We start from the raw sequence: 16,795 nt of genomic DNA, 5'->3' as shown, positions 1-16,795 counted from the left end.
ATCCACTCTGAGCAGCTTCCCCTTCAGTTCTGCCAGAGGTGTCTCTTAGCTGTTTGTCACTGCAGATCCAGTGCCTACAGGCTCGGTTTGCATTTGCTTGTGTTATTGCCACTGCTTTTCTCAGAAATGTTGAACCAGGAAAGTTACCTGGGAGAAGTTATTTCTAATAAAGTACCCTTGAACACTTGGTTGCTGCCATCACCTTCCGTGCTAGTACACGTGCAGGAGACAAGCACAGCCGCTCTCTCCTTCTGTCCTCTCTCCCTAGAAACTGAGACATGAAACACACTTTCATTTTGCTCTGAACCTTCAGGCAAAGGGAGAGTCTCTTGTGGAGTTGCAGAGTCTGTGCTGAGGGGCTGGCCAGTAAACCTAGGACCTAAGATTATGTAAAATGCATTTTTCTTTGACTTTTCACCAGTGCAGAGTTTGACTGTCACCAGGGACACAGCTGCAGCCCATCAGCCCTCTTCTCTCCCCTTCTCCTGTCAAGGGTGGCTCATCTGTGGAGGGAGACAGGGATGCTATTCATGAGAGCTGGGAGGGTGCAGCACGTAGGTGTGTAGGAGAAGGAGAGGCCATGCACAGAGCCTGTATAGACAGTACAAGAAGAGCGTGGGTGGGCAGAGGGGGGTGAGGGCGTGTAGCTGTCATACAGCAAAATATGTGTCTGCAAAACTTCTACCAGCACCAGGCTAATGCTACTGCCCAGGCACCACCTGCCCAGCCTTTCCCGCTTGTGTTAAGGGAGGCTTTGAACCTGCAGCGACTCCCCCCAACATTTCCCCTTGCCTCCAATGCTGGTTGAACAGGGGCAGCTTTGGGGAGGCACGGGGAGACACAGAAAACTCACCTTGCCTCCCTCATCCACAGTGTGGGAAGGAATGGTGTTTTGAGGGCTGGAGCAGCAGAATGCCTCTTCCCACCCTTCTGCTCTCCCCGTGGGAATTGTCAGGACCTCAGCGGCCCAAGAACACCTTTCTCTTCTCCTGAGCCGGGTTGTGGGAGGTGGACGGAGCTGCAGCAGGTGAGGGTGGTGCTGAAGGGACAGCTACAGTGGAGACGGGCCGGGGCGGGGGCAGGAGCACGGGGAGGGTCGGAAAAGGAGACGACCGGACAGGAGGCGGGAGGGAGATACGGAGAGGGAGGGAGAAGAAGTCCGGAGTTGAAAAGCACAGGGACAAGGACAGGGAAAGACACGAGGCATTGGACGAAGAGAGACAGACACAGAGCAGGGGCAGAGGGACAGGAAAAGAGCAGGAAGGGAGAGGAAGAGGGAGAGGAAGAGCAGGGCAGACTCCGGGCTGCACTCGGGCTCGGCTACCGTGAGGATCTCGGCATGGCCGGCTGAAATAGCGGCTCCGCCCGCGCCAGACCCGCCGGTACCGGGCGGCACCCGCCGCGCCTGGGGACAAGGGGACTGCAAGGTGGCAGCGTGCAGCCCGCAGCGCCGCGGGGCCGAGGCGGCTCCGGGGCCGCCGGGCTCTGCAGACACCGGCGCTGGGCTCCTTGAGGCTGCCGGCGCGGTGTGCTCGGGGAGCCGGGGCACCCACACCGCCACCCGGCTCGCTGCCCGCCGCGTGTGCCCCCCCGGGCTCTCCTGAGCCCGGACGATGCGGGCTGAGCCCGGGGCCGGGGCTGACCGCCGGTCCGGTGGGGTCCGTCCTGCCCGGCCACAGCTGCGGCTGCAGCTGCGGGGCTGCCCCGGCTCGCAGCCGGGCGCCGCAGGTTGCATCCGGACAGCACTTGACCAGCTGTTTTGTGTATTTTCTAATTTCGTGCAGAACAGGGCAGCGGTCATTGAGGTAATCTGTAGATCCGTGGCTTTAAGGGATAAATTAGAGCATTGGATTTGATCCGTATTGCAGTGGATTAGAGCAACCTCTCCCCCCTCCCCTTCTCCTCCTCCCACCCCTCCTTTCCAATTCACTCCCCCCTCCTCCAGCACCACCTTTTTTCCTCTCATGCAATACCAAAACTGACCCTGCCTGGCAGAGAGACTGCTAGGCGAACAGAGCAGTGCTCGCATCACCAGCACACCGCGGGAGCCGCCTCTCCCCTTCCAGCCGCTGCAGCCCCTCCGGGGCACCGCTGCTGCGAGTTCCCGGGAGGTTGGCGCTGGGGCTGGGGTGTCTCCTCCGGGAACCGGGGAGCGGTCGCTGCCCACGGGCTGTCCCTTTGCTTCGGCCCGGCAGGGGCCGTGGGGCGGCGGCGAGGGAGAGCGGCCCCCGGAGGGCATTTCCCGAAGGCAGCGGGGCCGGGACCCGGCAGGAAATGGAAGGATGAAGTGTGCAGCCGGAGCGGTGATGTTCCTTCTCTCCTTGATTTCCCCCGCAGGAACGTAATCCGCAATGCTAGTTCTCAGGTTGCTCAATGTTGTCGCTCCAGCCTACTTCTTGTGCATCTCCCTAGTGACCTTCGTCCTCCAGATCTTTGTCTTCATCCCCAGCATGTTCAGAGACCCTTCCACCACCTCACTTTTCTCGCCTGCTCTGCTGCATGGGGCCCTCTTCCTCTTCCTCTCAGCTAATGCCCTGGGCAACTACGTCCTTGTGATCCAGAACTCCCCTGAGGACTTGGGCAAGGACTTAAACTTGGGCAAAGGAGCCGAAGTGGCAGACTGGCTGGATGGAAGCAGGTCCCCTGGCTCAGCCTTGCCCGGCACTCACTTCTGTAGACTGTGTGCCAGAGTCACCCAGAGGCATGACCACCACTGTTTCTTCACAGGGAACTGCATTGGGAGCAGGAACATGCGAAACTTCATCATGTTCTGCCTCTACACCTCCCTGGCTTGCCTTCACTCCCTGGTGGCAGGCATGGCTTATATTTCTGCTACACTCTCCATGTCCTTTGTGGACCCACTGGCCTTCCTCACTCTTCTGCCTCACTCCATCAGCCAGTTCTTCTCAGGTAAGGACTCTTTGCTCAAAGATGAGGAGCGTGTTCCTCCTCCAGGGCTCCTGGGATGGGGGGACCTGATCTTCCTTGGATAGCCATCTGTGTGGAGGTGTGTTATGGAAATGGGCAAGAGAGGCAATTGGCCTTCTTTGGAGGCTACAGCCGGCCTTTCCAAAATACTTTGCTTCACCTGAAATAGAAGCTGGGACTCGCTGCAGGTTACATCCATAGTTGTTAGGCTCTGGAAAATGCCCCATTACCAACTTGATGGTGTTAGAATAGAGCTATCTGTTGTGCAGGACATGTGTTGTAGTTAGACAGAGGAGATGGATTTCACTGCAAGTATGAGGGATCATTTGCCTGCCCTACAGGTAGAGGTGGGGGGTCCCGTAGGCTTTTGTACCCTACAAATCTGCAGGTTCCCCATATCCCAGCAGGTACATATTATCCAGGTCCACTCACTCCCTTCACTGTCACCCACCTCCTGCCTCCGGGCAGTGAAACTTACTGAGATCTTTTCATCCTTCCAGCACAGGAGAATTGGGATTCAGGCAACAACAGAAACCGAGAGAGGAGTTAATGTGACATGATTAGCTACCTGTCTTGTGACCCTAGTCTGGGACATAAGTCCACAGAGAACCACGGGAAAATCTCTGTGCTGCTCTTTGCAAAAGCTCCACACCAAAAGCAAATATGTCCTTCTCCTTGCTTCCATTCCTTACCCTTCTTTCTACTTCTTCCCCTTTCCCCTCTCTCTCTGCCTTTCTGTAAATCTCCACAACCCTTCTCCTTCTCTCTCCTGATTTTGTTCCCATAACTCATCCTCTGTTCTTGCAGAGCAAGAAGTCTTGCCTCTTCACCTTTCAACACACCCTCAAACTCTCCAACCTCAACCCTTTCACTGTCCAACCCCAAGAGTTAGACAGATCCTGACCTCAGAGAAGGGATTATGCAGACAGCCTAGACTGCTACTCTACCCTGAGAGCGACTGCCTAAAATTGCCATCTCCCCCCTATGCAGCTCCTGCTTCATACACTTACATCAGCTTTTACTAGACTAAAATAGGTATCCCATATATTTTAGCTTTGCAGGTTCAGCTGAGCTCAGTAAGAAGGGAGTCTGTTTTGGCTTGTGCACTGTCACCAGAAGTGTTGATTAAGATCTCAGTGAGGAGACTCCACTGCTGGGAATACAGGAGCCAGAGAGGAGGCCCTAGCTTGCTTTTCAGATTCCAGGCTGGGTTGCCATCTGAAAACAAACAAATATCTCTCTACTTGGCAAATTTTCTGATTTGTCATGGTAATCACTGAAAGACAATAAACATGAAATCCTGCCATGACATTTTTATGGAATCATTTTTCCAACTAGAAGAATTTTTGTAAATAATATTGCATGAGCTTTACTAGCATTAAAAACATCAGGGATGTTTTCCCCCTGTGCCTAAGCTCTGCTCAGCACAGCAGTCTGGGAGGGGGAGCAGGGGTATGGGAGGAGATTATCAAGGAATTAGTTCCCTCTGACTCTGAGGGCTCATCTGTACAGAGGTGGATCCTGACATATATTTGTGGTGACACTGAAGTGCCCCAGCTCTGGTGACAGCAACTGTGGTGCCCATACAGCATGGAGACAGTGTTTGAGTGGGACACAATGGGGCTGGGTTTAGAACTAAGAGCCAGAACGCCCTTGAGGGGTAGCAGCTTCCAGCAGCTCCCACCAAACCTCTAGTTCTGCTGAGAACTGCCGCCTCACACAGCAAGATACAGGCATGTGGTGTCTTGATTGCTTGGGAGGAAGGGCCTACTGGGTTTGTACCAGGACATTTAACATCCATTTCAGGAAAGAAAAACACAGTCTTGAATGGTTACCTGGAAGGCTTGCACACACAGTATTTTTCAGTTAATGTAACTATTACCTAAGGGTTGTTGTATCATCCAAACAGAGGACTGTGATAGCAGGGAAAAAACTTTATCTTCTTCTCCATCATGCCCACTGTATTGCAGAAGTAGTAAAGGAGGGTGAAGGGTTAATCTGCTGGTCTTATGTCAACTAAGTGTTCCCTGCTCTCATGCTGGGAAAGTTTTCAGATAGCTCATTCTGCCCAGACTGTACTCAAGCATGGATTTCAGAATTGGACCCAAAGTCGATAACTACAGTCTACAATACAGCTTTTCTGGCACGGATAATATATGGCAATATAACCTTGAGATCACACTGGGTCACTTAGAGAAAAAAAGAATCCAAGACTAAAAGAGACCATGGAGATGAGGGGCAAATGGAGAGTACTATTGTAAACACATCATATTGGACCACACAAAATAAATTATAGAAAATGCTTTATGTAGGTAGCTTGAAGAAAAGGTTAAAATAATAATGTATCTGGAAAGGTCGGCTCAGAGATGCTTAATATTTTCAAGGGGAAACAAGGTAATTTCTTCCTGAATGTTGAATTTCAGCAAGTCAAATAAATAAGACCTAGAGGTTCTTTGCAAAGGGTCTAAAGAAAACGTGCCTCCCCATATCCCATCTCAGTATCAGCTGTAGGAAAAAACAAATGTCTGTCACACTCTGGTCCAGTAACATACCAACAGAGAATCCAGTATTTGGCTCTGGGCTTCTTACCTCCTAGATTAAGTTATTCTGTCAGAATTGGAATGAGGATTTGTCATTATCCTAAGGGGCTTGTTCTTCTCTTGCTGTGTTGCATACGGAGTCCATTGAGCTGAATGGGATCTAATAAGAAGGGAAAGATGACATTGCATTTAGGAAGAAAACGGAATGATTCCTGCACCTTTTTTGAGTGAAGACAGTCTCTGAAAGCTTGAGGCTGTAGTCAGTGTCCTTACAAATTATCTTCAGAGGAGCCTGCCCCAATCTCTCACTTACAGCACTACCAGGTGGAAAAAGATGGGATTCACAGATTGCAAAACCAGGTGATACCACCTAATTCAGCCTTCTGCATAAAGGAAGCAAGAGATGCATATCCAGTGAGCCTTCTGTTGGACTTAAAACCTGAAGCACCCATGTACCTCTTCTAGGCAGCACACCTGTATTGTGCATGCAATCCCTGCTCTATCACAGCTGGTCTTGTAGGGCCCATGGTCTTTCAGAGGAACAGAAGCATGTGAGAGCTTTTTTATTTCTAAAATATCAGCTATTTATACCATATTGACACACATTTCATATTTCATTTCCTTTGTGTAAATATGCCTGTGTGTAAATATGGGTGTTTAATAATATACCAATATGCACAAAATACGTGCACAAACATCATATGGGCACACAGAGGATGTTATATTAATGGGTTTAGCTCTGCTTACACACTGAAAGGTCACTCAGTGACATCTGCTGTTATACTAATATATTCCAGAAGGAGTTCTAAAATCATTGTAGAGGAAAGGACCTACAGAATATTTTTATTCAAATATATTCATCATCAATATATACTAAAAACCCCCCAGTTGAATTAGGAGCTTCAGATATCCAAAGTATTTTGAATATTCTAGCAGCTGCTAATAAAAGGAATTTGGATTGTATTTTAGAAAGGTTTCTGTTTCTTTCTTGCATTCACATGAAAACTGCCTTGCTCCAAAGGTAGGAAAGTCATTATTGATTTATTTTTCTTTTTTAACATTTATATATATGTATATATATGCACATGTACTCATAGAGTAGAGACGGAGAAAAAGAGAAATCTGAAATATTTCTACCTTGTGTTAATACAAATAGTAAGGCTTCTCAGAAGGATCTACACACTGTAGGGTCCACTTATCTTTTCAAAATCCTAGAAATTTTAGATTCCCTTTGATGAGCAGGTAAATCCTTAAATAAATTATTGTTCAGAATAGTGCTGAAGTCTTATAGACATGCTTTACTTCTGCTTGAACTTGTCCCTGTAATCTAGATCCTCACATAAACAGCAAAATGAGAAGTGTACAAGTGACCATGGTCATTTTAGTATTTCTGCAGCAGGTCCATTGCATCAAACACTAGGAAGGAAATAATTGAATACAGTTGGAGCAACCAGCATGTCTTGTTCCTACCTCCCCACTTGTGGCCACAGAAAACAGTTGGTTTGCTGGTTCCTGGGGCTGTGTTACACTGCATGTGTGGTGTGTCTAAGCTCTTTCTTTTATTGTCCTCCCTCCCTCCTGCTTTTCAGGAGCTCTCCTTAGCTCCGAGATGTTTATCATCCTTATGCTCTACCTCTGGCTTGGGATTGGACTGGCCTGCGCCGGCTTCTGCTTCCACCAGATGCTGCTGATCCTGCGTGGGCAGACGCGGTACCAGGTGCGGAAGGGAATGCTGGTAAGAGCCCGGCCCTGGAGGGAGAACCTGCAAGAAGTCTTTGGCAAGAAGTGGCTGCTTGGACTTTTCATCCCTGTGCAGAATACGGAGAGTAGCTACCGTAGGCAGAAAGAGAAATAAAATCCCCATGTGTGTGTGCATCCCACGCACACAACACCTTCCCTGTTCTCTTCCACCGTCTCCTGGATCACTACAGAGCTGGGCTACTCCATCTCTTGGGATTGCAGCTGCTGTGGGAGGAAAGGATGGGCTATCAAACAGACTAAATTGAGCATACTTACATGGAAATCACAAACCATGTAGATGATATACTGCAGCTTAGTAGTCACATCACTGCACCTGCATAGGTGGCAACAGTCTTTGAACTAGCAGAAAACTTAGTTAGACCCTCCTGTGGCTTCCTGGCTGGATCCCTCAGTCCCCAGCCCCATTAGTCACCCTATATAGTCTTAACAAACTGCATCAGGAGCCTGGGCTGTTGTGGAAGACTAAAAAATGGTGTCTTGTGTTTGGGAGGGTCACATAAGAGCATATTTCCAGAATTGTTTGGACAAGGATCTCAGGTACATGGTGTCATTCTTGGTATTGTCCTATTCAGGATAAAGAGTTGGATTTCAGTGATCCTTGTGGGTCCCTTCCATCTCAAGATATGATTCTTGACTCACAATAATGACAAGCCCTTAATGACAGAACTGCAATGCAGTCAAGCTGTCCTAGGAACAGGCTATGAACATGGTTAATACATCAGATAAACCTCTCCACAGGCTAGAATCAGGAGGAAAAGAAAAAGAAATTGAGAATTTTTCATTTCTGTGCTTGATCTGTTCCCCATACAATGATAGGTCAAGACTGTAGCTCTGCTTCTTATTTTTAGCAATCCTCTGTCCAATGATAGAGTCCAGGCAAAGCTGCCCTTCTGATAGGGAGCAGCAAGCACATAAATCATGGTCAGATGTAGGGACAAGGAGAGGAAACCACAAAGGTGAATGAAAATGCTGTGTTTGAGAAGCTGTGTGATGAGACAGGCTAGGCATACCTGTGAGAGATACAGAAGGAAGTGTGGCTACACGGCAAGCAGTTGGGAGGCTGCCAAGAGCATTGCTGCTGTGTCAGAGCCCTGGTGCATTACTCTCTCACAGGGAACACCTGCACCATGAGGGCTGTGAAGTGTTCAAAATTCCAGAAGACAGGGAGGTTTTCCAGCCCATCAGGGCACTTCATTTTGCACTAAAACAAACAGAAGGATGCTTTCCTCAGACATACCTGCCACACTTTAGTTACAGGCTCTCTAGGGCAATTCCCTCTCGCATTGCTGCAGAGGGGTAAAATTATCCATGTTTTAACTCCATTAAGGATGTTAATAGAATTGCTACAGGGATTAATCAATGTCATGTGTCTGTTGATTTTTAGCTGCAGCAGCAGCCCATTAGATCAGTGCTGAGATCCTGTTCTCACAGACTTCTTAACAAAGGATACTGTAACATCTCTGCCAGGATCATAGCACCCAATTCCCCAGCAGCTGCAATAAGAAGCCTCTGTTTTGGCAAACTGTATCAGCTTAAGTGGGCTGGGTAGGAATCCATTGCTTCTCTTTAATAGGCTGGGGACTATGCTGACAAGCCATGAAAAATGTTATTTCTTCTTCAGAAAGGCTCTTGGTGCATTCCTGATAGTGGAATGACCCTTACTTTTATCCTTGAGTTTCTCACAAACCAGAATGGAGTCACTCATTCCTACAGGCTTTGTAACTATCTTTGACCACTTTACACTTGAATACATGTTTGAATCCATAACAAAGTCTATTGTGATGAGCAGAGTAACCTTGAAAATATACCGGAAACACCCTTAGCTGGATAACTAAAACATGGAGGGATATACATCCTTCCACACTATGTGCGTTCGCATGAACACACAATTGTTTCTGTGGGTAATATGATGTATTTTCTCTAACAGTGAATAATAAAAGGTATTCTGATTTTTTACATGAGCTGTATTGTGCTTTTTGACAGTTAGCTGTCATTAGCTGTCTCTATACATTTGTTATAGCATACGCACGGATGTGTCAAAGGAAGAAATTAGGATTTGTTTATTGGCTTTGCCAATAATTCATCATGTGATTTTTGACAAGTCCTTTCATCCTTCCTACTTTAATGTAATGACCAATCTAAAAATGCATTTAATAACCAATTTGCAGACCCATTCTAATTTCAATTTATTAATTACACTACCAAATTCATACTTGTCAACTCAAAGCTAAGGGAAAATTAAGCTATTATCATCACCCACAAACAGCATCTTGACATAAATTTTTCCTTCCTGGCAAATGGTGTCAAGGTGAGCAGACAGTCACCTAGACACTGGAACCAGAGCCAGAGTCTCATGCCATACACTATTGGATTATTCTTGTTCCACAGACTCGCTGATCCAACTTCTCCACTTTTGTACACTTAAAGACAATAGACTTTCAACATGAAGCCACCTCCCACCAGCAGAAATTATGGTTTGGCATCTTTGCCCTCTGCTTTTGGCTTTTGAGGGACACTGCAGTCTTGGGCAGCTTATGGCACTTGGCACCTGCTGCCGCAGTGCCTTGGGCTGTAAAACTCCTTAGGGCTGCACACTGAGAAGGGCAAAACAACTCAGAGTTTCAGTGGGCCACTCTGCAAGGACAGAATCCATCCAGTACAACATTAGTTGCCTATGAATCCTGCTGCCTCTTCACATCAGGGCTGGATCATAGCCAGCCCATGTCAGGGTTACAGCTGTGTGCCCTTATCACAAAATTTCAGTATTTTCAGAAGCACAGATAGATCCCAGTTTGAGTCACTGCAGCACAACTATTCTTCCCGTCAGACACCTCTGTTACTGGCTGGAAATTGCTGCATCACCATTTTATGCAGCTAAATGGTTCATTTGCAGCAAACTACTGGATTTCAGCAGTCATGGTGGGACTTTCAGATGGACACAGCCTTTACAGCTAAGATCCTCTGGGATGGAAAGAGCTGTAAAAATGTAACATTAGACTGACCCTGTATATTGGCTTTTTTCTCTGCTCATTCTGAAGTGTGCAAACTGCCCTGTTTGGGGTAGTGGCTCTGCAGGAGCAGTTAAGAGTATTTTTTTTAATTAGTCAGCTGCCCTGACATGCCTTCCTTGTCACACCTTTCTATACTTGCAGAAATCCTTGGCAAGAAAATGTAACAGGGCTCAACAACTGTGAATAGAACCTTTGCTCTTAGCTATGAGTTAGTAAATGAAGGCTGAGCTCAATGGCAATGTTGCAAATTCTAAATCTGTTCAATGGCTCTAAAGTTTTCTAAGGATAAATAATAAAAGCTTCTCATCTTCTGTACTTAAAGAATCATTACTTACTATTTGCATTTCATTACATAGCAGCTGCAATAGCAAATATATTTTGGAATATGATTTCTTGTGACAATGTCTAAATACTTGCAAAGGTTTTAAAAATAAAGCACTTAGGCTTCTCTGACTTTGGAAAATCAGATGACCACCAGATTTCTTCTCTGATAATGCTAGAGGCTGAAGTAAAAGCTCCCTGTTGCTAAAGTCCTTGCACAGAAACCACAGACATTTGCTTAGTGGCTTGTCTATTTTAAGTGTGACTATCTGAAAAAAATGGTGTCACCTCTAAAGTCTCAGAAGTCTTTGCAATGGGGATGCAACTCTGAAGTAAACCAGCAATCTGTTCTTATGTATAGTAAGGATGTCATAGAAAGTAAGTTGTGGACAGTGTTCCTGTCTATACTGCACTACTGGGCAGCCCTGAAGGCATGCAAGCCAAAAGGTCTTCATTAGATATCCTCAGAGGGAATGGAGTTAAAACGTAAAAGTAATAAGGCATAGGGAACATAAGAGAAAAGATGACATGAAATAGCATTTATCTTAGAAATAGCCAGCTCAAGGGAGATGATCACAATCTAAAAATACTTTCAAGGAGACAGACTGAATGAATGAGAATACTCATTAACTGTAAGGATATAGCTGGAGGAGGACAAGCAGTCCTGGACTGAAAAAAAAGCTGAGGTCGAAAGCAATCAGAGAAAGTGGCCCCAGTGAGAGCAGAAGGGATTTGATGTGTGTAGGGATGATGAGAGCCATCAGGCAGTATGAGGTATGACAACAATTTCAAGTTAATGTCATTGGTTGTTGTCTGAATGGACGCAAAGAAAGTTAAGAAAACTCATTGTTAATCACTTTCTGCTCAAAAATCCTCAAAGCCCCAGCAAAGCCAAAAGGTTTTTCTTTCTTGAACGTCAAATTATGTTACAAGGAGGAGATGCATGGATAGGAACCATAATCAGCAACAGCAGAGTCCATATAGTTCTTTTTGAGTTATTTAAAGACTGGACAGAGCTATCATAGTTGGATAAAGCAATGACCTACTTGTGCAATACAAATGAAGGGAGAAGAAAATTTAAACCTATGTGGAGTCTATGTGTCCTGCTTGATACTTAAACCTATGGAAACATGCCAGACAACCAACAGCAAGATAGGTTTTTGATTTTCTAGCTCTTTTCTGGAAAGCCAGGGGAATAAAGAATCCTTGGAGATTAAACCAAAAGTCAGAAAACATGGACCAAAGAGTGCTTCAGTCCTCTTACAGAACCATCCTGGCAGCAGCCTTGTCTTCATTACACCAAAGAGCTTTTAGCATTGTTCATCTCACTGAATCTAACTGGCAAGTGATGTCAGAGCTCCAGCATGCCAGTCCCATATCTCTTAAGGTTCTTGGAGCCAGATATTCTAGTCTCCCCAGATGTTTACAAATAAAAATTATAAGTTCTCAAGTCTGTAGTGGGTTGATCCTGGCTGGACACCAGGCCCTTCTATTACTTCCCTTTGCATCTGGACAGGGAGAGAAAATATATCAAAGGAAGGGTTCATGGATTGAGATAAGGGAGAGATCACTCACCAAATATCGTCTTGGGTAAAAGAGATTCTAATTGGGGATATTAATTGAACTTATTACTAACAAAATCAGAGCAGGATGATAAGAAGTAAAATAAATCTTTAGAACACCTTCTCCCCACCCCTCTTTCCCTTCCTTCCCGAGGTCTACCTCCTCTTCCCCCAGAGCAGTGCAGGGAGATGGGGAGTGGGGGTTATGGTGAATTCGTCACTCGTTGTTTCTGCTGCCAACCAGGGAGAGAAGTCCCTCCCCTACAGCAATGTGGGGTCCCTCTCATAGGAGACAATCCCCCACAAACTTCTTCAACGTAAGTCCAACCCATGGGCAACAGTTCTCCATGAACTGCTGCAACATGGGTCACTCTTCCACGGAATATAGTCCTTCAGGCACACCCTGCTACAGTGTGGGTCCCCACAGGGACTCAAGTCCTACCAGAAAACCTGCTCCAGCATGGGCTCCTCTCTCTATGTGTCTGCAGATCCTTGCCAAGAGCCTGTCCCAGCACAGGCCTCCCAAAAGTTCACAGCCTCCTCTCAGGCATCCACCTGCTCTAGTGTGGGTTTCTGCCACAGGCTGCAGGTGGATCCCTATAGCCCTGTGGTCCTCTGTGGGCTGCAGGGTGACAGCTGCCTCACCATAGTCTTCACAATGGGCTGCAGGGCAATCTTGGCTCTGGCACCTGGAGCACTTCCTCCCTCTGCTCCACTTGGTGTCCTGCAGAGTCATTTCTGCCATGTATTTTCACCCCACACTTCTCTGGCTGCATACATCTGCTCAACAATCTTTTCTTCTCAAATACATTATCACAGAGATGTTACTATAATTCCTGATTGGCTCAGCCTTAGTCAGGAGCATGTTCATCTTGGAGCCACCTGGCATTGACTCTGCTGGATGTGAAGGAAGCTTCTGGCAGTGTCTCACAGAGCCACCCTGTAGTCTCTCCACTACCAAAACCTGGCCATGCAGACTCAATATACAGAGTCATACACTGTTTGCACAGCACCTCATTTAACATGTTACCAGTCATCTTAATAGTTGTTGCAGAGTTGCTATCAATTAAAAATAAATGGAGCATGGTGATCAGTTTACTTCACAAGAGGCAAGGCAGGGGCAATAGAGGCAAGACTGTGTCCCTAAAGATTCATCAAGACATGCAAAAATTCCACTTATTAATGAACTACTATAGATTAGAAGCCATCTGAGATTATTTTAAAAATTTACACTGCCTCAAAAGTCAATACTTAGAAGTCCTGAACCTTTTTACCTTGGGCTCTGACAAATCCCAGCATCTCTCCAATAAAATTGGACAAACTATGTAAACACACGAAAGCAAGCAGGACAGAAGCTTCATGGATGAACACAGTAACGAAAACACTCAGTCCTACAGGTAGCAGGGAACTGTATCTCAGCCCAGAAAATTTTTGAGCGTATTCTTAGCTTCTAGCATAGACATAATCCCATAACTGCAGTTGCACTACTCGCACCCTTCATTTTATTAATGTGTTTTCCAGGTATGCTGGTTAGACTGCAGTAGTCCATGACTTCCAGGACTGTGTTAAGGGCATTTTCCTGATCTCAAATATTGTATCTTTTTAGATAGAATAATGTGACATCTGATAAATCTCCAGGCTTTTGACCCCAGTTTCATATGCTGCATGATTACAGTTACACTAAGAGGTTTACATGCTGGAAAGAAAAATTAAACGCATGGGCACAAATTAATACATGATGGAGGGGCACAAAATATGTCTTTATACCACAGAAGGTTTTTTTAGTGTCCCAACACAGCCAGCTATCACTCTATCAATTCCTCTAGTCTTATCAGCCTTGAAATATTTATGAAAGTTTCCCTGCATTGGCATAGAAGTAGAGATTTTAGTCAGCTATATTTTTTCCTTTCAGTTTTCCAAGCCGTAAGAAAGCAGTCTCTATACTCACTTGTGGAATTACATTAGGGAAATTAACCCAGTGTGTATGTAGTTTAATCTATTAACATGAAACAAAATGTAGGTTAGTATAACCACACAAATGCTCAGCCTTTAGAAAATTTAGCACCAGAACCATGATGGCCCACAGGCATGCCTTGTTGTTCTAATTCATATACAAGAAGCTTGAAGCACTTTCTAATAGGGAATAAGTATTGCTTTACTCATTTTACAGCTGAGAAGATAAAAGTGCCTTCTACAAGGGGAAACAAGAAACTGAGCCTGGGGCCATCTCAATTCCAGCCATATGTTATTGTTTGAATTATTTTATGCAGCACTACCAATGCCAGTGCCAAGTGCTTTTGTGGTGGGTGTGATTTGTGGGATTAAAGTGACAAATTTAAGACTACAGCATATTTTTGGGCTGGAAGAGAGGAAGCAGCACTCAATGAAAGCAGTAAGTTGGTTCCTCTTCAGAACCAAGATACATTTCAGCTTATATATCTAAATCAAATGGGGAAAAATACTTTGTGCTTAAAATAGATTTTTAAAAAGAAACCTGGAAAACTGGTCTACTGTGTGGACAGTTACATTGAAATCTATTTTCACGCATCTGTGAGAAAAATATTTGACAACATTGGTGTTCATTATTCTTTTCCTTTACTTTATCTTTGTTCTTTCTCCTTTACTAACAGCTGCCACCTACTTATGGCATTAATTTTGTGGAATTTACTTCATCTTTTTCCACTTTCTTCTTGCCAAATTGCTGAGATTTTAGGTGTCAGCCATATGGCAACCGGTCCCTCACTGAAAGTTCTCTTATTTTATATTGTACCTGATGTGACAATTTAGACTGTAGAAGAGCAATGGAAAATTATAGTGCATTGATAACAGTGTTGGATTTAAAGCAAATACTTTCTCATGCCAAGGAAATACTGAACATTAATAGTAATCTCTAAAGCAAGAATGAGAGGTGATGCTGCACATTGTAAATATTGCATTTTCATCAATATCTTTTTTAAGTTAGTAAGAAAGAGACCAGGGCAAATCTCAAAGTAAGGAAGAAGTTCAAAAGCGTATGTTAGACAGTCAGTGCCCATGGCACCTGTAGGACACATTAAGTGTGAGCACAATTGCCAGTATCAATGTCATGCTGTTATGTGTGCTTAAGTTAGAGACGTTCTCACCTGGAGCTTGGGTGCCATGGAAATGTATGAAGATCCAAAAAGAATTGAGTGCTGCTATACTTGTTCTCATCCCAAACAGAAACAATCTCAGGCAAATTGAGGTTTATTTTTAATAATATTTATATTTTGAAGGGGCCTAAGATGGACGCAATAGCCCATTTACTGAAAAATGATGTGTTAAGGACAGATCTTACATCAGAACAGGGTGTGATAAAGAAGTTACAAAAGTATACCCAAAGATAATCTAAGCTGTGGAGGACAATGGAGTGTTTTCCTCCCTTCCCCATACTAATATGAGAGGTAAGCAGCGGCTTGTTATCGTTATTGTCATACTGAGCACTTGGTTGTTACTGAGCTGACTGCCAGAGCAGTGAGATGAAGCAAGAATGTGGCACTCCTCTGAGGCATTCATCTGATGAACAGACCTTATCATGTGGGAACAGGAAAAGTGGTATCAAGGCATCCCTTGCACCCTGGAATGGAAGGCATCCATCTTCTTCCACTCACCCAACAAAACTCACTGATACACATTTCACATCCGATGGCTGTAATGCCTCAAGGCTGGTAGGTGTTTAGATGCTGAAGAAGAAGTGGAATTTGAAAAACAACAAGCCTTAGAAACTGCAATTATCCTTCCCATAACTTTACTGGCCCCAGGATCAGGCAGAGGCAGAAGCATCTGCTTCTCCTAACACCACTGCTTTAAGTTTGGCTGCAGAAAAAAGGGATGACAATTTTAACGTGCAGGCAAGTTTGACATTTGTATCCCAGTCTTCCAAAGAAATAAAGGCTTTGGCCATGAGGTGCGTGTTCAGACTGCCCAACTTGTTTCTGAACTGCTAGAAGGTAGTCAGGGCTTTTGGTTTATCTGTGCACCAACATCTCACTCTCAATGACAACATCTGTCTTTAACTACAGTGTCTCAACATTCTCTACTCAAATGCAGCTGCTGCACAGGACCAGGAGCACTACAGCAATATACCTCAGTGCAGTTACTTGCTCTGCTGTGTCCCACTTTGGGTTGGCTGCAGCTCCCATTATGCATCTGGAGGCGTTTCACTATTTAGATGATTACCATCAAGCTCAGACTTTCATTGTTGCACAATAAGGATCAGTTTGCAATCACATGTTTTGGAATGCTTTCTGGCCATTTATCACACAACTAATCTCAGCAACCCCCTTTCAGAATGTTCTAAAAAAGCATTAATGTCTAAGTGTTCTGCAAGCATGGTTAGTGATAGGATGTTGAACAGTGAAAACTATTTTCACTTTCATACAGACTATCCTATTCTGACTTCCGAGCATGTTTGGATAGGTATAACATTATAATTTGCATGGGAGACAATATTTAGCAAGAACACAAAACACTAGCATTGCTAACATTCACCCCGGGTAAAAAGCTTTCCCACTGTCCAGTCATATTTCACACTTTGCACATTAAAAAAATGCTCATTTCATAAAATAGTCGCTGCACTGAACTCTGCCTCTGGCAAATGCAGAACAAGACCTATCCAGAACCATGATGTCTTATGCCAAACAAAACCACTTTT

General features: G+C 45.1%; 1 protein-coding gene across 3 annotated transcripts; it reads left to right on the top strand.

The window, feature by feature from the left end:
* Positions 1–539: 539 nt before the first annotated feature.
* On the top strand, positions 540–9,185 carry ZDHHC22 (zDHHC palmitoyltransferase 22). 3 transcript variants are annotated; one of them, XM_030274748.4, is made up of 3 exons: positions 540–1,027; positions 2,338–2,910; positions 7,058–9,185. In XM_030274748.4, the coding sequence occupies exons 2-3, from the start codon at positions 2,352–2,354 to the stop codon at positions 7,321–7,323; spliced, it is 825 nt and encodes a 274-aa protein (XP_030130608.4). In that variant the 5' UTR covers positions 540–1,027; positions 2,338–2,351; the 3' UTR covers positions 7,324–9,185. The 3 variants fall into 3 exon arrangements, with proteins under 3 accessions (XP_030130608.4, XP_030130607.4, XP_072786392.1); XM_030274747.4 differs by lacking the exon at positions 540–1,027 and adding an exon at positions 1,167–1,382; XM_072930291.1 differs by lacking the exon at positions 540–1,027 and adding an exon at positions 1,405–1,805.
* Positions 9,186–16,795: the final 7,610 nt, after the last annotated feature.

Source organism: Taeniopygia guttata, chromosome 5, assembly GCF_048771995.1.
Source record: "Taeniopygia guttata chromosome 5, bTaeGut7.mat, whole genome shotgun sequence".
NCBI classification, from domain to species: Eukaryota; Metazoa; Chordata; class Aves; order Passeriformes; family Estrildidae; genus Taeniopygia; species Taeniopygia guttata.
This window is presented reverse-complemented; position numbering and strand designations above follow the sequence as displayed.

Excerpts from the sequence above, each read along its gene's own strand:
- ZDHHC22 (XM_030274748.4), top strand. The coding sequence starts at position 2,352 with ATGCTAGTTCTCAGGTTGCTCAATGTTGTCGCTCCAGCCTACTTCTTG. Across the intron at positions 2,911-7,057 it reads CATCAGCCAGTTCTTCTCAG|GAGCTCTCCTTAGCTCCGAG; the intron begins GTAAGGACTCTT and ends CCTGCTTTTCAG.